The sequence below is a fragment of the Branchiostoma belcheri genome, unplaced genomic scaffold (genome assembly GCF_001625305.1).
Source record: "Branchiostoma belcheri isolate BF01 breed outbred unplaced genomic scaffold, Haploidv18h27 scaffold54, whole genome shotgun sequence".
NCBI classification, from domain to species: domain Eukaryota; kingdom Metazoa; phylum Chordata; class Leptocardii; order Amphioxiformes; family Branchiostomatidae; genus Branchiostoma; species Branchiostoma belcheri.
This window is the reverse complement of record NW_017804176.1, coordinates 1,601,910-1,624,687: the sequence shown is the minus strand read 5'-3', so window position 1 is coordinate 1,624,687 and position 22,778 is coordinate 1,601,910. Positions and strand designations below refer to the sequence as shown.

The following is a 22,778-nucleotide window of genomic DNA, read 5'->3' as shown; positions in this document are numbered from 1 at the left end:
CACGAAAAACCATATTTAAGCATGCTTAAATCGTGCTTAAAGGCGGCGTAATTTCCATCTTTACGCACCTTTCCGGCACCTTTCCGTGTACGTAAACATTGTCTTTACGTGCCCTTTCCGTAGTACTTAAAGATACGTATTTGCACTACTTTAGCGGTGCCTTTACGCACCTTTTATGTCCGTAAAGGCTTTGTAAATTATTCCTTTAAGTATCGTTTACGGACCTTTTTTGGTCGGAAAGCATGCGTTTACTTAAAATTTAAGAGGTCTTTTAGCTGCCTTTAGGTCCCTCGTAAACATTGTCTTTACGTGCCCTTTCCGTAGTACTGTAAAGATACGTATTTGCACTTTAGCAGTGCCTTTACGCACCTTTTATGTCCGTAAAGGCTTTGTAAACTATTCCTTTAATCACTGTTTACGGACAATTTTAAGCTTTAAGTTGCCTTTCCGAACATTTGGATCGGCTGTGCATAACCTTAACTTACGTCGGTATATGTGAATACGATGACAGAAACAGATATGATCTGAGAACAATTTATTGAGTAAAACATACAAAATACAATGATTCCTAATAAAATGTTTTAGAAGAAGATGTTAGCTCATACCATATTGTCACATTATTACGTATCCCTCCCCAGCTGCAGATTACGTTTGATGAAAACAATTCAAAATAATACATTCCTAAACTAAGCTCACCAATACAAGGAATTGACTACTTGTATCTCCAAACATATATTTGATCAGCTCCCTCGTATACGGCGTTTTGTGAAAGATTTCTCCTCCGTCCTCCTGGCTGTTGTCAGACAGACCGAGCCGGGCCGAGAGTCGTGTTGTCGTTGCCGCTGCTTAGAAGCCCCTGGATTCTTTGCGACTGGGCCTCCACCAATTTCAACATATTCTAAAGAAGTCGAAAAATTTTTCTTGCCTTTCCTCGCTCCATGAGATTCTCAACTTCAGCCATAATGTCTCAATTAGAACGAGGGTTGTTGCATTCCAAAACGTGTTATTCCAAATCATGATTTGGAATGGACCACGTTTTGGAATGCAGCAGGCATTCCACATATTGTATTCCAAATCATGGCGCAGATGGACCACGATTTGGAATGTTCCAAAACGTGACCGGCCATGCTGTCAATCACGAATAATTGACAGGAATGGTGGTTAATTATTCAATCCGAAGTTTCCATATTTGGTCCGTTGGCTGCCTGTATACAGATACTGTGTTAAATCACGTCGTGTTTACTTGTCTGAACATGTCGTCGAACTTAGCGTGCCAAAGGTATATTAGTACGTCCGATGGGAAAATTGACGTCCATGAACAGTCAGTACGATAATGTCCTTGGTATGATGTTCCATAGCCTGGTTCTGGTCTGAGTTTATCTCCATCAGTGTGCGGTCCTAAATGGTCGGACGCTTGCGCATCCGTTTCTCATTATTTTCCCGCTAATAGAATCACGTGATAGTTGTTTATACACAGAAGAGAGAACGTAATTTATAGCAAGGAGCTTTCATTTCTAGTTAAAACTTTTCTTATTAAAGTGAAGTTTGTAAATATTTAGCATTACTTTGTGTCATTAAATTACACAAATAAGCCTAATTTTGTAAGAATGTGGTCTCCACGGCCCATATGGGATATCTAGCCACGATATGGAATATTCCGAAACGTGCTCCAGACATGTTTTGGAATATTCCATTTCATGTCCTTTGTCTAGGCACGTTATGGAATATTCCGAAACATGTTTCAGACAAAGACACGAAATAGAATATTCCAAAACGTGCTTCAGACATGTGGGCTTGGGAAAGGGTTTCGACAACAACAGTGTGGAATTGCTACTGTTATGTTGAAACATATGACGAAATTTTAGATTGTGACAGGGATGGTCGCCACACTTTGTGTGTGAGCTTTACCATGGTTCTGCCGTGCAGTGGCAGGTGCATGGGTGTCGGGCGTGCCCTTACTAACACTGAGGAGGTTTAGATGGTCAAAATATACAAAGTCAGACAGCATGGGCAATGCTAAAAGCAAAAAGCTACCAGTTTGAAACGTAGGAAAATATTTATTGATATTCGATAAGTGTGTTCGATAAGTGACACAGGTATTCTAAAACGCTCCCATTTCATCATTAAACTTGGCACGTCTCAGACTGTAGCCAAACATGTCCAGACACGTATCCGTTTAGCCACGCCCTCAGAAGTACAAGGCTCCGCCCCCAGACACGTGATTACGAGAAATCATGTTTTGGAATGAATCACATTTTGGAATGCAACAGGCCTTCCACTCGTGTTATTCCAAATCATGTTTTGGAATGGACCATGTTTTGGAATGCAGGTGCATTCCACTTCGTTTTATTCCAAATCATAATTTGGAATAGAACACGTTTTGGAATGCAACAAGGGTCGACGTATCTTCGAAATAGACGCCATAAAAATGAGTTGAGTCCGGTAGATTTGAACCTCGCTGTCTTGTATCCCATTGGGTACCGCCCTATCACATGACACGTTCCTCATTGGGTGTCTGCATATGGATACTTTGTAAGTTCACGCGAAGGACATAAAAGTAATGTAAGTTTTGTCATGCTTCACAAATAAAGCAAAATGAAAGTGTGAAGCCGGCTGGGCGATTAACTCGTTTATCTATTTGCCATTTGGAACATGGTTAGACGTTAAAAAACAAGCTACGAAACGGAACATTTGCCTTTCAGAGGCCTTTACGAAGTCGTAAAGTCAACTGAAATATTTTCCGACCTTTAATACTTCTTTACATATGCGGAAAGTTTGCTTAAATGTCTGTATATATTTACGTCGTATTTAAGCCCACTGAAAGGTGACGGAAAGGCGGAATTTACCTTTCAGCAACCTTTACGAAGTCGTAAAGTCAACTTAAATATTTATCCACCTTTAAAACCTCTTTACATATTGCGGAAAGTTTGCTTAAATATCTGTTTTCGTGCTGTGGATATCGGTGGAACCTGTAACAACTAAATGAAATACAGAGAAGTGACAATAAATCTTCGGAGTAGCTAGATCCAAAACAATCGTGGCAGTCCATTGACATAACGCTGCCCTCATGGTGACCAAAGGTCAAACATCGTAACTGCTTTTTTCTGTACCGAATATCCGTTTCTTACCTGCCCACCTTCCTGCGTAACTTCTCAAGTCCAAGGATCCAAGACGCCCAGAAAACAAGTAGAGTCTTGCTGTCTGCCAAACGCCCCACAACACCTTGGATCCGACATACAAAAGTGCGACTATCCCCGCTGCTTCTATAACGTTATGGCCAAACACCGCCATTTTGTCCGTTGTAGAGTCTTAACTACAGTTGTTGTCTCTGTCTCTTCCCAGGGGATGTTTGCTCTTTTCAGATCTGCTAGAGATTATATTATATATATTCTTCTCCTACTTCTGGGTTAGCGATTATCCAGTAAACTGAGACGTTGGGTCCGTGCCAGGTGTCCGTGCATTGCCCGCTGCTGCTACCGAGGAGGTTCAGTCTCTTGGTTTCATGACAATCCATCAAAGGTTATTGAGTAACAGTGCTAAACCACATGTGATCACATGTGCGCTCATTCAAGAATATAGACGCTACCATAAACATAATGCAATATAACGGCAATGAAAACATAATGTTGAATTAGAGCAAGCCTGCCATGTATATTACGCGGGAAACGACATGCGGGCGGGGTGATGTACATATGTAACTCAGCCTGTAGGTCGACGTCGTTCGCCATATTTGGCATTTCTCGCACGAGTGGACAGATTACGATGTCAAAGGTCTATATAGGTCGGCAAACAAAGCTTGCTACGTCCTATCGGTCGGAACCACTGGGTCTATATAATGCGGCCACACTGGGGCGTTTGCTTGAGGCGGTCTCACCATTTGCCAGGGGAAGCTGTAGTTTTCTGTTAGGAACGTCAACAGCTTTCTTCAACTCGTCACCCCGGCGTGAAACCGGACCACTCTACAACTTCCAAATCATACTGTGTACAACACTGTGTCTGATCCCTCAGAAGCAGCAGGTACTGTGGGACTCCATGACTTCTCTTGACTATAATTTTAGAGGGTTCAATTCAGTCCTACCAAGGAGGTAAAATGACCTCCATAGTCCTACATTCCTCTGTCGTTAATAGCTAGACTGTACAAACGGGCCCAACGTTCACCCTTCGTGTATGACGTTTCGTAATATAAGGCTTATAGCAGATGGTGTCTTACATTGTCATATGAATACCCAGCCTCAGAACGGAACTGAGTACTAGTACATGAATAGTCTCTTTGCACTGTAGTAATACTTGGAATCACCTCTTGTTCCAAGCTACAGTTTCTAAACTAGTAATCTAAAGAACTATGTAATAGTTACCCCATCATGGCGGGGCGAGGTTTCTGTGTATATCTCCAGTCCCGCACACTGAGGGGATTTCTAGTCTCCCCGAGGGTGAAGCAGGGTTCCCTTAACATAAACATTTATGGTCAATAATATCTTTTTTCACATGCCCTATAGGACGATGTGGTTGATGACGATAATTGTGGGGTTAGTGACCCTGGTTTTGGTCACGTGGTTGAGGGACTATGTCAGACGCTGGCGGATGCCTCCTGGACCATTCTTCTGGCCAATCATCGGAAACCTTACCTGTAAGTACATTATCTCATATCTTCTAATATCTAACTACAAATGAGTACAGGTATACATATCATTTGTATACATCATTTTTAGTGAGACTATGTCTCATTCTCTCTTCCAAAGTCAGCATTAGGTGCAGCATCTGCAGTAAAACATACAGGTCAATATGATCATTTTTACGCAAAACCTGTTTTATTGGTTCTGGTTTGTATTGTTTGGCTGAATGTATCCAATGTCACTTACAGCCAGACTAATTAATAAATATTTTCAAAATGATCAAAAAGATTTCTTCTGGGGCCCGACTGCTTTACTTCGGATGCTGGCACCTGTTGGTGTTTGAGGTGCTCAGCAAATGTATGGTGTCTTCTCTTGTGCAGTGTTTGGCGGTCAATTCTACCTCACCTTCATCGAGCTCGCTAAGAAATACGGAGACGTGTTTAGCCTGAAGCAGGGCATGACGGACGTGGTTGTGCTGAACAGTCTGGATGCTGTCAGGGAGGCTTTCGTTAAGAAGGGTGCGGAGTTCGCAGGCAGGCCGACCATGTTGTCAGGTATGTACTGTCTCAGTATCAATATCAGAAAGTACACTGGACAGTACGTGGTGATGAGTGTGACAGAGAGAGAGAGAGAGAGTATGGCAATACGTTATAGAAGCCAGAAATCATATTCACGAAAGTGGAATTCTTTTCCAGGGGACATCTTTACTGAAGGTGGGAAGGACATAGCCTTCACCGACTACAGTCCCACATGGAAACTACACCGGAAACTGTTTCACACCGCCATCAGGTAGGGTGGAGACAATATGTGTGGCTAGTTTTCGTGATATTTACCCATTTGCCACACTCGTTTGACGTACATTCACCTGGAGAAGCAAAAGTAGACATGCTGTAGGTTTAATTTCAGAATAAGTGACAGAACAGGCTAGTATGGCCTGGAATGGATACCAAAGTAGATGTTTGGCCATTTCAATATTGAGTTGTTGACGGAAATCGTTCCATATAGGGAACACAATGCGATGGTAGCAGCTTGTATCAAACGTATGGCCCAAAAATCTCATTAATTGCTGCTTGATTGCCTTTAGGGGTTACGCATTAGGAGATAACCTGCAAAGTAAAGTCCACGAGTCTTTAGAGGAGACCATCGCAGAGTTCTCGAAGATGGAGGGTCAAGCAGTGAACATTGAAGACCACATTTACAAGCTGGTCTACAACGTCATTTGTTCCGCAGCCTTCGGCATAAGGTATCGGTCCACCGACATGTACAAGTTTCAGCTTTTAAATGCACGTGATAATACTGTAATAGTACAGCACGGCAATTTTGATCTCATCATTCCTGTCAACGTTGACAACAATTCGTGTAAATGTGGATATCCAGATTTATTTGTATTTCAATCATAAAAGGGTCCTATTCGTTGTGTTACATTTGTTTTGAGACATGTGATTTGTAAGAAAATGCTGAAATTGTATAAATTACAGTCCATGAATTTGTAATAGGTATGATATGGACGACAAGGATTTCAACACTCTGATAAAAGTAAGCAAGGACGGAGCCGAAGTATTCGCACAGGGTCTTCTGGCTGACGTCTATCCTTCACTTGGGTTCCTGCCTACCCCGGGTGAGTAGCTGCATATTTACCTCCCCTCCTCTGTGTGTCTGTTTGCATGTTTGTCTGTTTGTCCAGTTATGTTTGGATCCTGGGCTTGTGTCACCGCCGGTGACAAGATGTGGAGGTCAATCAATCAATCAACCTTGTGGCACCAGCGTCCTGTGTGCCAAGTCATTCGGGCAGATGGGGTGTTCCAAATCTGTAAATGTGTCTGTTACAACGTTAACAAATGAAGAACATCGATAGACCACATAATAGCTAGGGTTGCCATTGTGTTTAAGTTAAAGCCACTCATTGCGTTTACCTTCTATACAGGCAAAGCTGCCGTCGAAAAAATGACCAGATCTTTCCTGGACATCATGCAGCATCACCTGGACCAGCACCGGGAAACATTTGACCCAAGTAAGGCGACACTAAGCTGGCCATCATTTCCCACATGTAGTAACTTATTACCTCCGTGTGTGTACATACGGAGGTCTTGTCCTGTTAATCTGATTGTTTGCCTGTGTGTCCGTTGGTATTTGAAATACATATACATTTTGAACTGAGATGAGACTGGGATGGTGTACCCGCAGACTGACAGGAAGATCGTATTGGGCTCAAAATGGTCTCACCACAGACTTGGAGAAAAGTGGTAGTGGAATATTTGCTTAGAAACAGCGAGGAATTCGCAGCAATGAATAAACTCTTGAAAAAATACTTTAATTTTGCTGAGACCGATTGGAAGATCGCTTTGGCTTTCTAAAGTACCGCGGCAGTATGTGTTTGATGTCTAGACGCTTAAGGCCATCGCTTCACATGTATTTATGAAGAACACCTTCCGTATAAAGTGAATGTTGATGTGCGCTTCTACAGGCAACCTCCGTGACATCACCGATCACATGATCAAGGCTCAGAAGGACGCTGAGGAGGAGGGGATCCAGGACATCAACTCTCTCACAGACACTCACCTCAGGCAGACCATCTCAGACATCTTCGGGGGTAAGCAATTGGTTTTCCTCAATAAATGTCTTATGAACTCTATGATGACATGCACTCTCATCAATACTCCACGTACCAGTCCATATCTAGTATAAATAAATCTTTACTTTATGAATTCAATGTTTATGCATAATGTGAAAAGACTACGTCCTGGTGCAATGTAAGCATGGTCTCTCCTCAGGGGGTACAGACACGACGATTTTGACCCTCCGCTGGGCCGTCCTGTTCCTCGCTGCCCACCCGGAGATACAGGAGAAGGTGGCTGCTGAGTTAGACAGTGTGGTGGGCCGTGACAGGCTGCCTGAGCTGTCCGACCGCGAGGCTACTCCGTACACGGAGGCAACCATCCATGAGGTGATGAGGATGGGAACCATCGCTCCTTTAGCTTTGCCACATACTACAACTGTGGACACTACGCTGAGTAAGTACCCTTCTTTTCACTCATGGCATCATGGCGAAGCCTTAAAGCTTGGTCTGAGATGAAATCCACGTATACTATATCGATCTTAGAGACCACATGTTAGAGAATAGTTAACTTTATTGTTACATCATACATATACTCTGTACGTAAGATGACGTTATCCACACATGTATTTAGCTTTGTTAGATCTTTAGTTAAGTTGTAGAAGACCATACAAAAGTCTCTGTACTTTTTTGTTGTGTCAATAAAGAATCAATATAATGCATTCCCTAGTGAATGTTTGTATCTTTGTTACGGACCTGTTATGGTCATGATTTTGGGGTGCCGTGTAGCTCTTGAACTCGAGAAATGTTTGTACCTCCTAACTTACAGCTTTTTTTGAACTAGTTAACTTCAGTTCTTAACGTGTAAAATGCCATTTCGTGGCGCCATGACATTTCAACTATCGATACCCTTAGTAACATTTTCCTTTGGTTTACTGAAAGTCTCCTTTCTTGAATCCACATATTGCATCCTCATATTATGTCATATCCTCATATCATATGGACCTCCCCACCCTCAGGAGGTTACCGGATTCCCAAGGGCACGTGGATCATGCCTAACCTGTGGGCCCTGCACTACGACCCGGACACGTGGGGAGATCCTGACGTCTTCCGCCCGGAACGCTTCTTGGATGAGAGTGGGAAACCGATACCCAAACCCCCGGCTCTAATGCCCTTCGGGTAGGTTCAAAGTCAAGGAAATAACCCTTTAAATTCTACAGAAAACGTAACAACCGAATTCTTTTCAAGGACTACTTATAACACAAAGTTCCCGCTAGCGCCCACTATCCCAGCCAGACTAAAGCTCATTTTTCTCTGCTCCAAATTTGACCTCTTGCCATGTTGCCCATCACTCATCCCTACCACCCCCCACCCCCTTTCCTCCCTGTGAACCTACTCTGTCCGGACAAGAAACACACAAACTCACACGCACAGTCACTCAAAACAATACTTCAACTGTGCCCAGAAGTAATCATCCTCTTTCTCATTATCAGTGCCGGTCGCCGTGCTTGTCCAGGGGAAGCTGTGGGGAAAGCAGACACCTTCCTCCTGCTGGGGGGACTGGTCCAGAACTTCCGCTTCACCATCCCGGAGGGGGAGGGGCCTCCTGACCTCGCCCCTGATAAGAAGGGCGGAGGCGTCCAAAACACCCCCTATCCATATAAGGTGGTGATGACCTGCCGGAAGTGAATTTGGTGACCTGCAGGAAGTGTATCATGAAGTCTTGCGCATGTCTGCGTTTTTGTTTTCTTTTGCTCATTCAGTATCTACTTTTTATCTCGGCCGCCTGAGCGGCCGAGGTATTGTGCTCCAAAATATGTACGTTGAATGTTAAAATCTTGATTTCGACCGTGAAAAAAAAAAACCAATAGAAACCAATTACTCTGCGTGTATACTTTACTTTGTGGGGTCGAGCTACCGGATGATAGTGTCGTTATTCTTATACAACGAAGTTGCTAAAAAAGAGGAAATGCTGTTTACCACAAAACCATTGTTTAATATCATAGTATGCATTTAAGGTTCTAGAATTTCGCTAATAGCTGCGGTAATTGGACCAATAAATCAATGACATAAATTATGTACATTAACCTTCCATATTTGCTTAAGTCGCAAGATGTCGCTTTTGATTGGTGAATAAATCACTGTGACGCACGTAAATATTCACTTGAAATGAGAAATTACCGCCCAACAAAACGGACCATTAGATTCCCAGTGCTGTATTACTCTTTTGTTCTTGTGGTCAACTTGTTTCTTTGCTTGAATCGCGTAAAAGACCAAGGAAAATACAATGAAATCGGCAAATATCGCCGAGCCGCGCCGATCTGCCGCCGCCATCTTGGATTTTTTTGGAAAGCTGCAATTTGGCCCAAACCGCTAGAGGGGGCGAATTAAAATGTTTAATATATTCGGTCTGAAGTTTTAGTAGCTCTAGCAGTAGAGGAGAAGTTTGATAATGCATAGAACGGATAAAATAGAATAAAATTAAATGAAATAAAATAAAACAGAATAAAAAATAAAATGAAAATAAATAAAATAAATAAAATAAAAATAAAATAAAATGAAAATTATTGTAGTGGTTACATATACTTAACGTTATATTGTATTTAGCAATGATCATTTAGCAAAAAATTCGGTACTGAAACTCCGGTATTCAGAATCAGGTACAGGTACAGGTCCGGACCTGGACCTGATCCTCTGGACCTGGAAGAGCCGAACAGGTACCCACCCCTATTGCTAGTGGTGTAATATGGCTGTAATGTCGACACTGTTTGTTGAGTACTAGTACAGTATATTTATATTCCTAATCAAAAGTAACAGTGAAAGATTTGCCCATACATTGGTATTGAAATAAAGAGCACATTTTAGTACCGTTCACCTGTCAATTTGGTCATTTTCCGGGGGGTACGTTTATTCCGGAGGGTATGTATATTAGACTTTGAAGATTTGTCCGGGGGGTATGTTTATTCCGGGGGGTATGTTTATTAGGGACATGAGAGTAGCATGCATTAAATGTTATAAAGATTTGGTAATAACTGCTGCAATTGCACCAATAAACCAAGTTTAAAAAATTACGTTTTAATATTACCTTGAGACATCTGAATAAGTCAAGACGAAGGTTATGGAAGTGCACTATATTCCTCGGTCGCAAGATGTCGCTTTTGATTAGTGGCCTGAATGGAATTTCCCATATCGAAGATCCCGGATGTAACGCATGAGGCTGCTTAGGTATTTACTTAGCAAAAATAGCAAAATATACAGGAATTATAAGGGTATTAGGCATAGAGCCATAGGATAGAAATGGAGCTAAAGATACTACGGGCAAGGGCAATCAATTACATTGTGTTTTATTCGTGCTGTTGAACAGATTTAAACAGAGTTACGTTATCGCCCCCCTCCCCCCCCCGTCCAAATTTATGAATTCGTACAACCTAACAATATGTTAGTGCATTAAGCTTGATAACGTTTGACAGCTCTGTTATTGTAGCCACTCCATTTTGTGTTGTCTCATGAAGTTATACCAAAATAAAACATTTCACTTTTGACACATGCATCTTTGCTCTTTATTCATCAGTATTGTCCAGACATTACAATTTCAATGAAACATACAGATGAAACATAGTTCCTCTGTAATATACAACATGACACTACTGATTCCAAAAAATGTCTTCCCCATACATAGAGCTGTGTAACCTACTCTAACAGAGAAATTAGCTCCACATACATATCCTAAACTCTTTCCTGTCTCTCAAATCTTCAATCACAAATGAAAATCTGTATCTCTACCTAAACATTTTCCCTCCCAACATCTGCTTCGAGATTAATATTTTTCACTAATTCCATTGAAGCAAATGATAATGGAAGCCAACTTATTACCCTGTTTGGTGTTACAGGTATGAACATACTAGGTAATACATTCTTTCCTCTCTAGCAGTTACACAAATCTATGTGGACATCCTCAAAGAACACAAAACTACATGGCCAGCGGCCGAGATAAACTTTTTTCAAAAGTCTTGTTTAGTATTTACCAGCACTAATGATAGACTACTTTACTTTCGGTTTCACCTAATTTTGCGTTAGGAGTTAGATTATAGGGAAAAGGATGTGTTTCAAGTTCTCAGTTGAAAGGACTGCTAGCTGTATACTACATGCATACATGTATACTTGCAATACATTCTTACATATACAGTGGGATATATTTAGTACGTTTTATACATCAGAGATTAGAAGCTACATATGTAGAAAGTATAAACGACATGTTACAAGCATGGAACTAATCTATGGTTTCTAGTACGTAGTGGGCTTCACTCCGATATGGAAACTTGATCAGTTTGAACTGAGAATTCAAAGCTGCGTTATTTCCTATAAGAGGTAATTAAACTAATGAATGTAATATGGGGAAATTTATCAAAATATCTGTGCAAATTAATTAAAGGGCCGTTATATTACTAGAAGCTAATAAAGAATATGCATTTGGATGAAGGTCTGTTGCTTCTTTATAAGTTGTGTAATTGTATATACTCATTCAAACGTAAATTTATTGATAAGTTCATTTCGTTACTTCCAAATCCCGTTCGTATCATTATCAGATTGTAGTTTATATATACATATAATAGCTACACTTGTTTCGCTTTTGTCTGCAGTGCAATGCCTGCATGATCAGGTTTGTTTATACAGTACCTTACCAGCTCCATCCATTCAAACAAGTCCAAAATGTTCAATACCGATTCCAAGACCTTGGTTCCAGTGGCCTAGGAGATACGAACTGTCAATGTGGCAGGCAATATTCTGCCTTGAGCGGTGGCCACGTGTATTTATATTGCCGGCTAACTCTTCTGTTTAGTATTTGGCCAATTTCTACTATTTTCTAGCAACCCATCATTAAAGTCTGGTAGAGACTAAGCATTAAGGGATAAATAGCGCCACAAGGCGGAATATATCGGCAGTGCAAAAATGCGAACCGTCCCATTGAACGTCTATACCCCTATACATGAGTGGACTAGTCCAAATCCAAAATGGCGCTGCCCATGAAATGTTTTTCTCGCGTGTGCAGTCTTTCTTCCTCACGACTTCACCGCCACGTTATACGCTGCAATAATTCTACAGTGTCAACTCCAAAGGTAAGAGACATAGTTGCGAAGATTGTGAGGTTGAAGGTACTTGTGGGATAGAGAAATGGCCAAGAACCGGCCACGACTTTGTTGTTCATATGCATACGAAGTTGGTATGTTTTTGTTGTTTTTATGCTGGCGGTTCAGTCTTTAAATACGGGCCACGGACAATTCCACTTTGAGTCACCAGTATCTTTGTAAATCCTTATAGGATGAGAGTCCCAAGAAGATATTCTCAGGTATCCAGCCGACAGGGATTCCCCACATCGGGAACTACCTGGGAGCGCTCCAACAGTGGGTTGAGCTGCAGGGGGAGGGGCACCACGTTATCTACAGCATCGTGGACATGCACTCCATCACTGTTCCACAGGTAACTACTCAGTCTCGGGCACATTCCTTCTGTATATGCCATTGTGGGACTTTTTATGTTAACTGTTTTTTTTTTCTGTTTCCTCTTCTTCTTTTAGCCTGGGTACCATCCAATTTGTATGCCGGGGCTCCCATACTCCCCACTAAACAATATTTCTTAGGGGGGAGTGTGGGAGCCCCGGCATACAAATAGGATGGTACCCAGGCTATTCTTCATTTTCTTCTCCAAACCAATAAGGTCAATGACCTGAACCAGACATCTGTCACCATGGTAACTGGTGTTGGGTTACATCATGTTGCAATTTCATAGTAGGAGGAATTTAGACTCCTGTCACCATATGTATGAATGTGTTTTGAGTCAGATTTAACAGAGCAGATCATATGTGAAGGGAAACATTATGCATTTGCTGTGCATTGCAAATGTTGCCTTTCTAGTTTTAATATTTTTCTGTGCAGTGTTGTGCCACTGTCATAAACCATATAAACATGATGGATCTGTGTGAATCATAATCAGGGGCTCCCAAGCTTTGGTATGAATGACATACAAGTTTTATGAAACACACACAAAGCAGTATGTGATATCTGTTCATGTGTTTTTGTAAAGTGTTACATATTTTCTAAAATTGTTAAAAATGCATAGGCACCTGACATAATTATTGCACTTTTTATGCTGTGACTACTTTGTTTTATGTCATTGATATCATCACTCTTCCTGCTCCAGGATCCAGACCAACTGAGACAGAACATTTATGACATGACGGCATGTCTGCTGGCCTGTGGTATAGACCCTGACAAGAGCATCTTATTTCAACAGTCAAGTGTGGGTATTGATGTCATGACTGTAGCCCAGTGTGGGTGATGAATGAATGCTATGATGTTCCATGTAGGATGACGGAAAAAAATTAAATCTGGCTAGAATCCTGCTGTAAACTACAAGGGCCTGCATGGGGGGGGTCCCGACAACGCTCTACGCTGAATTCGGAAACTTTTGATTACGCTTTGCGATAAATTCCAAGTGGCTACAACGCATTACGTTGAATTGAAACGGCGAATATGCTCTACGCAAAGTGCGCCAATTGCGCTCTACGTTGAATTAGAGTGGTCCGTCTACGCTCTACGTATTTAACCTCCTTGGTGGAATTGAAACGGCCGATTACGCTCTACGGAAAAGGGCATGCAGGCCCCCCTACAGTTATGAAGGCCTTTTCATGAATAATATATAGTGAAGTATTTCTGATGCTGCATTTTGTACATCTCTAACAATACAATCAAATGTTGCTTGAAATGACAATTATGTACATTTAAACAGTATTCAGTATTTGTACAAATCTGTAGTTTAAATACTATATTTCCTGCAAAGGTAATTAGGAATAGAGTCTGATTTACATATAGGACTGAGTCTATGTCTATGCAAATTTACCATTTAGTCGTACCATATTTGGGCAGGTATCCCAGCATGCCGAGCTAGCCTGGGTTCTTGGCTGTAAGGCAACCATGGCCAGACTGAAACACCTGCCACAGTGGAAGGTCAGTCTTACAACACTTTTCATACATCATTTGATTTTAACCCTATCCTAGCTGCCAAACCACGTAACCAGTCAAAATTTGGAACAAAGAAGCCATCTCGACAGAGGAAAGATTAAGAAAATGAAATGATTACTTTTTTTCCTTTGCTATATATATATATATATATACATATATATATTTACTGTAAATTGTGTTATATTTGTTGCATAAATTCATAATTCCTCGACCATCAGTCTGTATCCTTGTGATATTTTTCAGGTAAAGTCGGGTCCCAAAGAGGAGGGTGGTGTCGGCCTTTTCACCTACCCCATTCTACAGGCAGCAGACATTCTACTCTACAAGTCAGTTTGGAACATCTGCACTAAATAGCTCTTTCCTGAATAGGTTGCAAGATTTATGCTATGTTTGTCAGCATATAATGTCATGAGGATGGGAAATTACACCCATATTACATTACCATTAAAATGAATTGATGGATTGCATATAAGTGTAAGAAAAATTTGTCTCTTGTAATGTACAATATTTTGTTAACTTTCTTTCAGAGCCACCCATGTTCCAATAGGAGTGGACCAAGTACAACATCTACAGTTGGCTCAGGACTTGGCCACTACATTTAACTACCACTATGGACAGTACTTCCCACAACCTACAGCTATACTGGGTATGTTTGCTGACATCTGACTCGTTATCTTCTTGTATGGAGGTCTTGTTTTTTGTGTGCCTGTTTATGTTTGCTTGTGAAATTGTTGTAGATGAAAAAAATCTTAAAATATCACCAGTTTGGTGGCAAAAATAGGGCCTTTAATACTAGTATGGGTTGCAATAATAGCAAACAGTAAGTATATCAAGGTCAGAGGTTCCATGGGCCATCATTTGTGATCATCAAAAGTGTAAGTTTGTTTGACAGCTGTTAAGAAAGCCTGGCATTTATGATTTCAGCGTGTTTCAAAGTGATGTTTGCTTTGTTGCAGGTGACACTAAGAAGGTTCAGAGCTTGCGAAAACCAGACAGCAAGATGAGCAAGTCTGAAGCTGACCCCAAAAGTCGCATCGACCTGACGGATTCACCGGAGGTCATCCGTGAGAAACTGAAGAAAGCTGTAACAGACTTCACCTCCGCTGTAACCTATGACCCTGATACAAGACCCGGTGTCTCCAATCTTGTCAGAATACACTCCGCCTGTACAGGTTTGTCATACGAAGAGATCTGTCAACAGAATGAAGGGATAGAGACAGCCAAGTACAAGTTTGTCGTAGCAGATGCTGTGATCACCAAGCTGGACCCAATAAGAACAGAAATCCTGAGACTTCAGAAAGACAGAAGCTTCTTAGATGATGTTTTAAGAGACGGTGCAAGAAAGGCAAGAGACTTTGCAGAGAAGACTTACAGTGAGGTAAAGAAACTTGTTGGTTTCAGTTGACCCACGCATTTTGCATAGAAAGTTGGCAACCTTTTATATAGAAATACACACAAGAAAATGGGAAGCAGATTTATTAACAAAGGTACATTAACAAAGGTACTTGACAATAATGCGCAGCTATTTTTGCTAAAAACAAAAATATGTTCCAAAACCAAAGTATAGAAAAAACGTATGTCCTTTCACATTGGTATACTCAACATGTGTTAGTGATAGTCTCAAAGAAGTATTTTCTCTCTTTTCAGTGCCTGAAAGGCTATCTGATTTCTTATGGTACTATCATTGCCAATTGAAAAAATAGAGAAATACACAAAATTCATATTTGTGAACAACGTTACAAATAATCCACAACAAAACTGGCCATTTTGCCGAAGTCTGCCCTGCACTGATGCTGGCTTTCCACTCCACACAGTAGTCTAGAACTACTTACCACAATGATTCACAAAATCCCAAGCCCAAATCTAGCCCTACTTCCCCCAAGCACAGTTGCAAGAGTACTGTACTATCTGGAATTAACCGGTTTACGGTTTAAACCACACTTGAGCAAGGTCAAAGGCGAATGCCCCTAACTTGTAAACAGTTGTCCTGACCATGCATGATACATGTCCAGATATGTTTTGTTTAAATGACCTTCAACTTTGACATATTACCCACAATGCATCACATTGCACATGCGCAAGTCAAACCGTGAACCGGCTTATACAATCAGTAGTACATCTTCATTATTTGATAAGCGTGCTAGAAACTATACATTTGCAATATACCTAATCTTAAACAACAAAACTTTCTAAAGTAGCCTAGTTCTAATAAAAGTGTTAGGCGCCATGTCAAAGATACAAGCAACAATGTGTTGTCATACTATCACCCTTGGATGAAGCACACTCTTGCATATTCATAATATCAAAAGAAAATGTAAATAATTGTACAACAATACAGATCGCACATATTCCTCTTTTTAAAAATGAACGCTAAATGATACATTAGGCTCCTTTCACCTAGCAATTTTCATAGTCCTTTAAGTAGTGACTATATAGTTTGCAAGTTACTTGTCAGAGACAGTGCGAGTGTATTAAACACAATGTGTTGAACATTAGTCAGCGTTAAACTCTATGAGAGTATTCGATGTATCTTCTGAATAGAACTAGCACCATTCTTGATATTTGTGTCTCACGTTAACAAACTTAAACTCACAGTCTATATATAATAATGTATACTATACTGATGTATTAAATCAGAAATATAGTAATGGTTTCCAGGAATAATACACAAGTATGCAAATTCCAGCTTGCGTTACTAATATGGATTTTAGCCCCATTCTTGTTTTAACTTGCGCCGACCTTATCCATATTAAGATTTTTTGTTGGTAAGTTGTTCAGTATATACTAGGCAAGTAGCCAGCTTAGACCTTACAATGTAGAACACTTCTGACTTTGATGTGTCAAATATACCTTTTCTCTTCCATAAAAGGACATTCAACTGTGCTATTTTCACATTTCTAAACCATACGATTGTGTTTTTATTGTCTGTTGGCTTTATCTTTACCAACAAGGAACATGCTCTTACTTCCATCTTATGAGTACAGCTGATGTCTTTTTGCAACTTGAAGATTCACTAGTGTAGTTCATGTTTCAAGCATATTTGCACTAAGCAATTTGCTTTGCTGTTTGCAGTTATGTACTGAATGTTGTATTACAGAAGCTTGTGTTGTTTTGCTATGGCCTAATCGATGGTACAGTATAGTATAGTAGAAGTGTGTCTGACTGCCCCACTGTCCTGTGGGGTTACGACCCTGTCTGCAGCACATGGTACAGTTTATTTACAGCCCATCCATGGTCGCGGGTTCTCGCGAGACTCCTCCTTGGCCTTCTCCAGCAGGTGTTGGTCCATCATGTAGTACTTGTCGTCCTTGAAGAAGTAGATCATTCCGTCGGCGCCGTGGAAGGCCGCCTGGATACCGTCAGGAACGCCCGGCCAGGACACCTGTGAGGATAGATAGGGAGTTTTTCATGTGAAATCATAGGGACACCAACATGGCGGCAGACTCAGCTACATGTATTTGAATATCAGTGAATCAATAGTTCAAACGTTTTCAAACATCTTGAAGCCATTGTCAGTAGATGTTCCAAGCAACCCAGAAAAATTAGCAAAATGGGAAAGAAAATAAACAAATTCATCTAGTAAAGTTATAAATCTCTAAGCAGATCTTTTGGTAGCCAGGGCAGTTTACGTATACGTATTCGCTATCGAAAGATCGACTTTGAGATTAGTTGATTTGAATGGTACCTGCACTGGTAGCCCTCAAATACATGTATACTAGTACTTTTTGCATCGTCATCTTTCCACATATTTATATATGAGCATACTTATATACTTCTTCCCATACCTTTATTTTTTGCGGGTATCCATGAGCAGTACGGCCGCTGAACTCGTTCCACAGCCAGTACTTGTTGCCCTTGAAGAAGAAGATTTGGTACGCCCGGGCCAGAGAGGCGTCAGGGTTGGTTGGGATGCCCGTGGTGTTGACGTTACGAGGGAAGCCGTTGTCCAGATCTATTTCTCCGGTGTGCAGTTGGGTGTACCGCCAAATTTGACTTCCTGCATGGGCATTCATGGATGATCATGTTATTCATTTCAGTAGTGGAAGATGTCAACACTAATACTACCAGAAAACTACAAATTGGTGTGAAAGATTCTTCACAATTCATTTGTTTCATAGTTGGGCAATAAACATTTACGAGAGCAACTTTGGCACAATGCCACCCTGCGGCAAGGAGTAGTAGAGTCCATTCTGGCTATGAGGAATGTGATTGAGGAGTCACCAAAACGTTGGTTAAGTAGATATTTTCAAAGCTGTATATTCAAGGCTGTATACATGTATATTGAAAGAACTCTACATTCTTTAGAACACATCATATTCTTCCCATAATTTTATTGCTTTATGACCTTTCATGAAGTACATCATCCGGGTCCATCGTGACGTGAAGGCAGAGTCGATCCCCTCGGTCAGTCCATCGAACATTTCGTCCACTTTGACCGGGTCTTCTGTGCCGTTTGCTCCCATCTTCCACAGGTAGCTGCCGCTGAAGGCGTACGCTACGTCTCCGACGACAGCATCACCTGTACGGCAGGGACAAACGGTCAACGTTACAACACACAAAAACTCAAATAAATTTCATATGACTACATACAGAGCTACTCTCAGAATGAATTTCAAAACACGAATGGACACGAATATATATAAATACATGATTCTTTTTCATGGTCACATTTGTCGTGCAGTTGTCACCCAATTACAATCTGAAGTGCATTCTTGGGAGAATCATGCGTGTAAAACACAAAATGGCGCTGTCCTGTTTAATATGGAAAGAGCTTCTTTAGACCCATCTCAGCATTTGGTTCTGTCATAGCCTGCTCTATGACAAAATCAAAACTGTACAGAGACCCTCGACGAATGTGACCGCGCCTTTACAATGGAATATACTTTTAAGTCTCTCCTTCATGGAATACAAACATAGTGAACACATCATCATCATAGTGAACACATACCAGAGATCATGTAATGACTAAAAGACATACTAAGATATGTAGACGTCATGTAAAACTTTATGTCTTGTCGTATAGTAGTTGTTGATGCCACAATATGGCTTATATGTCTACATCCACAAAGACACAGAAAAAATCAGGGGAAAAGGAAAATAGCAAAGGTGCAGATCAAACCAGGGGAAAATTGGAAACGGTTCAAAGGAAAAGGCCAGTAGATAAAGCTTGCAACGAAGCTGCTGAGGGAGGGTGCGCTTTGACGTCTGAATGAATTTTGAATTCACATGAAGCCATATACATGTATTCTGCAGCCTCGTGGGAACGCTTTCTTTTTTGCCGTCTTGTTGTCACAAGTTTTGTTGTCTTGGACAGTTGTGTCCGTAAAAGCATCATACTTAAGTTGCAAAGCTAGTGAGTTTGTTGGAACTTTTGATGTCGTTTTTGTTGTTTTTGTCATTGTTTGACTTCAATTCTTCGGTCAGCATTTTACCCTTTCATTCCAGATATATTTTCATTTTACTTGACTTTCTTCCGATTGGTCCTGAAGTGCTGTCGCTCTCTCCAGCGACCAAACAACACTCACCTTAGAAGTGCAGCAGCGTCGCTAAAGCCAGCCTGCAGAAGCAGCAGTTCGCACCAGTCAGCTAGGTGGCGCTGTTGATACGCAATGGAAGCGACGCCAACAACGCCATCTAGCGGAGACCGTGTGAAGCGGCCGCTATACGGTTAAACTAAAGGTGCCTTACCGTTCTCTGGTACCTTACCAGTGATTACATCAGTGATGTCGTCAAACTTGGCTGAACACGGGTCGCTATCCACAGCAAGTTCCGCGTCCTGTCCTTGGAACTGTGAAAACGGAAAGAGGTTTACAGTGATGATGAAAGAAACTGTAGGTTTTCATTGCTAACCACAGTAGATATCTAGAGTTTTGACTCACGCGACTATAAGTATAACATGAATATTGTCTACCAGCACTTTGGCATTACCAGGTAAATTTGAATTGAAATACTGTAACGTATGGGTAATTATCAAGTAGTACTTAGTTATACACCTGCAAATGTGTGGGTCTGAGTCTTTTTAGTTTAACCAACCAATATGGCGGTTGTGACGACACGTGCAAATATTCAATGCACAACTTTGTCATGTTTGCAGAAAAGTCTCACCTCACTGTTGCAGTCTACTTAATGCTCAATCAGACAGCTCTATGATTTCTTAAGAAGTCCCAAATAAACTTAACTCAAATAGATATGCAAATATATGTAGCCATATCATACCCCAGTAAGATCCAAATCGTCAAAGGAAGGCTTCGGTTTGACAACTTTAGGCCTGCAGGTGTAGTCCAGAACCACTGTCTTCTCGTGGTGCATGCCGACCGGCTTGATCTTGAAGTAGTCCTGGTCCTCCGCCGGGCAGTCCTCCAACGTCACGTGGACGTTAAACTTCACCTTCAATGAGCAACAACAGCGTCACTTTGATAAAACCTTGTAAGATGAACTCTTTAAAATCATAAACAGCCTCAAATGTTGTTATTAAACTATTACAAGGTCAAAGACCATTTCGTTTTCTTTTTTCAGATATTGCCAATACATTAATGTATCATTCTCCTACTCCTTCTGTACCGAAATAACATTTTGTTATCTGTCGTCACATTCTAAATTTAAGCGTTTAGGGTGAATACAATAACCAAAAGATGCCAGATCTTCGTGACATCAACAACGATGGGACAGCTTTAGCTCCACTGTTTCTATACTGTTGCTGTCCGTACCTTTTGTTTATCTTTCCTATCTGCTAGGTCTGTAACTCACCTTGTCCCCGGCTGCACAGCTGTCCTTATCTTCGTACTTGAGATCTCCCTTACAGGCGGCCGTCACCTTCACGTCCACATCTGGAGGGACGTCCATGGTCTGCAGGGTCACTTCTGATCGGGCATGCTGACGGAAATAAACAGGTAGGACAGGTAAAGTTACAAGGTACCGTGTGTGAAATATGCCCTGAAGATCCGTTGACCAACCCGCCCGATATTTGTATCCATCACTAGAATCCCCATCGCCCGTTACAACCATTGTTTTACAGACAACAAGACGATAACATTACCTCATACGCAGATTTGACCATCTTGACCAGGTTCCTTGAGCTGTCCTCCATGATCCCCAACTGACCATCCAGAGCGCTGGCGAGGTTCTGACAATGGAGAGGAAACAGCGTGAAACGAAAATTATAATGTATAATGTATATTATACGTAAGTACTTGATTACGCGATGTTTCACTTTATTTTCTTAGAACAAATCGAAGTGTGAGGTTGAAACTAGCGGCTACATAAACTGAAGTCAAAGAACCTCTGCTGTACCACGAACTACGTGCTATTGGGTTCATCCAATGCACGGGTATACCTGACGGAGATAGAAATACAGTACCAAGAAGTAGCCATTGTCAATCTGTGGCCCAGGACCGCACTTGGCTGCAATATTGCATCTATTTGACATACCTTGTATTCCTTCACTTGTCTCTTGGGTACCAGGAAAATCGGGACGATGCTGTTGTCGTAGAACTTGGTCTTCAGAAGTCCGATGGAAGGATAATCCTGTGGGAAAGTGATCGAAAAACAATAGTTAAAGGTAGCTCCAAGACCGTTTTTTCAGCTAGGAACAAAAGGATATATAGAAATAATCTAGACCATACGTACCGTCCTTTGAAACTTCAGAAGTGGTTCTGAATATTACGTTATGTATCTAAACCATATTTTGGTCTCAGTAAATCATTGTGTTGAATAACGTTAACATAAAATGAATCGTTGAAACCAGCATTTTATTAGAAAGTTATGCGTTTTCTGGTGATTCTATCTACATATAATAGAATAAGGAATTATGTGCAGGTAAAAACAATAAAAGAAGGCTCCATTGCATATCAATCAGAGCTAAGAATAGATACAATGAGATACGTCGAACTGAAATAAGTCGCATGTCACGTATACATCTTACAGTATTCGTTACTGTCGACGCTTGTCACTATAGAAGTCACGGACTTACTATTTGATACGGAGTCGGACTCCAACCATAGCCTGTTGACTGTAGACACGATACAAGCGGCAAAGAGGGAAGAGGCATGGGTAAAAACTACAGCAGCAAGTGTTGGCATTCAGCAAATCAAGCATTAACGCAAACTGCACCCGTCCTCTTACTCCAGGACCGCCGCTTGTACTGTATGTATCAAGCAAGGGCCCAGGCCTACCAGCTCGCGATCCGTCCTTGTTACTGCGTACGTCAGCACTGGCAACCCGTCATCAGCCAATCACGCAGCCGCCCACGACCAAAAGGCAGCGTGATTGGCTGGTAGCCTGCCCTCCAAAAACAAGAGAGGGAGTGTATCATTGGCTGACGGCATGGTCAGCGCTAACTGACCGGGCCGGCATGCCAGGGCCGTTCTTCGACATGTACAAGCGGTGGCCGGACTTGGCATAAGAGGATGATAGCACCAAATGTATTATGCTAATATATATTAGTACCCATTTGAAATTATGATTCGGTTGATAGCGCCCCATGAAAAATGGAATCATCTTTAGATTACACCATATTTACTGGCTTCTTGATATTGTGCAGTTATATATGGTTGGGCGCAAAACTGCAGATTCAAGCACAAGGTATATAGAATA

The 22,778-nt window shown here is 41.3% G+C and overlaps 4 protein-coding genes across 6 annotated transcripts in view; 2 read left to right on the top strand and 2 right to left on the bottom strand.

Annotated features, from left to right (window-relative positions):
* The window catches only part of LOC109481080 (very-long-chain 3-oxoacyl-CoA reductase-like), a 4,470-nt gene extending 3,509 nt beyond the window's left edge, over positions 1-961 (bottom strand). Inside the window, exon 1 of the mRNA XM_019783551.1 lies at positions 926-961. Coding sequence (XP_019639110.1) covers positions 926-961 — 36 coding nt within the window. The remainder of the gene's footprint in view (positions 1-925) is intronic.
* A 2,538-nt stretch (positions 962-3,499) lies between these two features.
* Positions 3,500-8,934, top strand: LOC109481180 (steroid 17-alpha-hydroxylase/17,20 lyase-like). Its single transcript, XM_019783684.1, has 11 exons — positions 3,500-4,017; positions 4,497-4,627; positions 4,994-5,167; positions 5,309-5,402; positions 5,698-5,856; positions 6,110-6,231; positions 6,538-6,624; positions 7,078-7,203; positions 7,385-7,624; positions 8,187-8,346; positions 8,661-8,934. Exons 2-11 carry the CDS (start codon positions 4,501-4,503, stop codon positions 8,854-8,856), a joined length of 1,485 nt encoding a protein of 494 aa, XP_019639243.1. The 5' UTR covers positions 3,500-4,017; positions 4,497-4,500; the 3' UTR covers positions 8,857-8,934.
* A 3,206-nt stretch (positions 8,935-12,140) lies between these two features.
* On the top strand, positions 12,141-16,866 carry LOC109481139 (tryptophan--tRNA ligase, mitochondrial-like). Its single transcript, XM_019783635.1, has 7 exons — positions 12,141-12,284; positions 12,487-12,645; positions 13,366-13,464; positions 14,091-14,171; positions 14,430-14,512; positions 14,714-14,832; positions 15,143-16,866. Exons 1-7 carry the CDS (start codon positions 12,180-12,182, stop codon positions 15,589-15,591), a joined length of 1,095 nt encoding a protein of 364 aa, XP_019639194.1. The 5' UTR covers positions 12,141-12,179; the 3' UTR covers positions 15,592-16,866.
* Positions 16,867-17,271: 405 nt separating this feature from the next.
* The window catches only part of LOC109481106, a 55,155-nt gene continuing 49,648 nt past the window's right edge, over positions 17,272-22,778 (bottom strand). Inside the window, exons 25-33 of one of the 3 annotated variants that reach the window (XM_019783582.1) lie at positions 22,156-22,194; positions 21,615-21,710; positions 21,223-21,309; positions 20,934-21,059; positions 20,403-20,573; positions 19,875-19,974; positions 18,532-18,705; positions 17,972-18,183; positions 17,272-17,568 (exon numbers count right to left, since the gene is read on the bottom strand). In XM_019783582.1, coding sequence (XP_019639141.1) covers positions 17,401-17,568; positions 17,972-18,183; positions 18,532-18,705; positions 19,875-19,974; positions 20,403-20,573; positions 20,934-21,059; positions 21,223-21,309; positions 21,615-21,710; positions 22,156-22,194 — 1,173 coding nt within the window. In that variant the 3' untranslated portion in view covers positions 17,272-17,400. The remainder of the gene's footprint in view (positions 17,569-17,971; positions 18,184-18,531; positions 18,706-19,874; positions 19,975-20,402; positions 20,574-20,933; positions 21,060-21,222; positions 21,310-21,614; positions 21,711-22,155; positions 22,195-22,778) is intronic. The other 2 variants (XM_019783584.1, XM_019783585.1) reach the window with 2 other exon arrangements.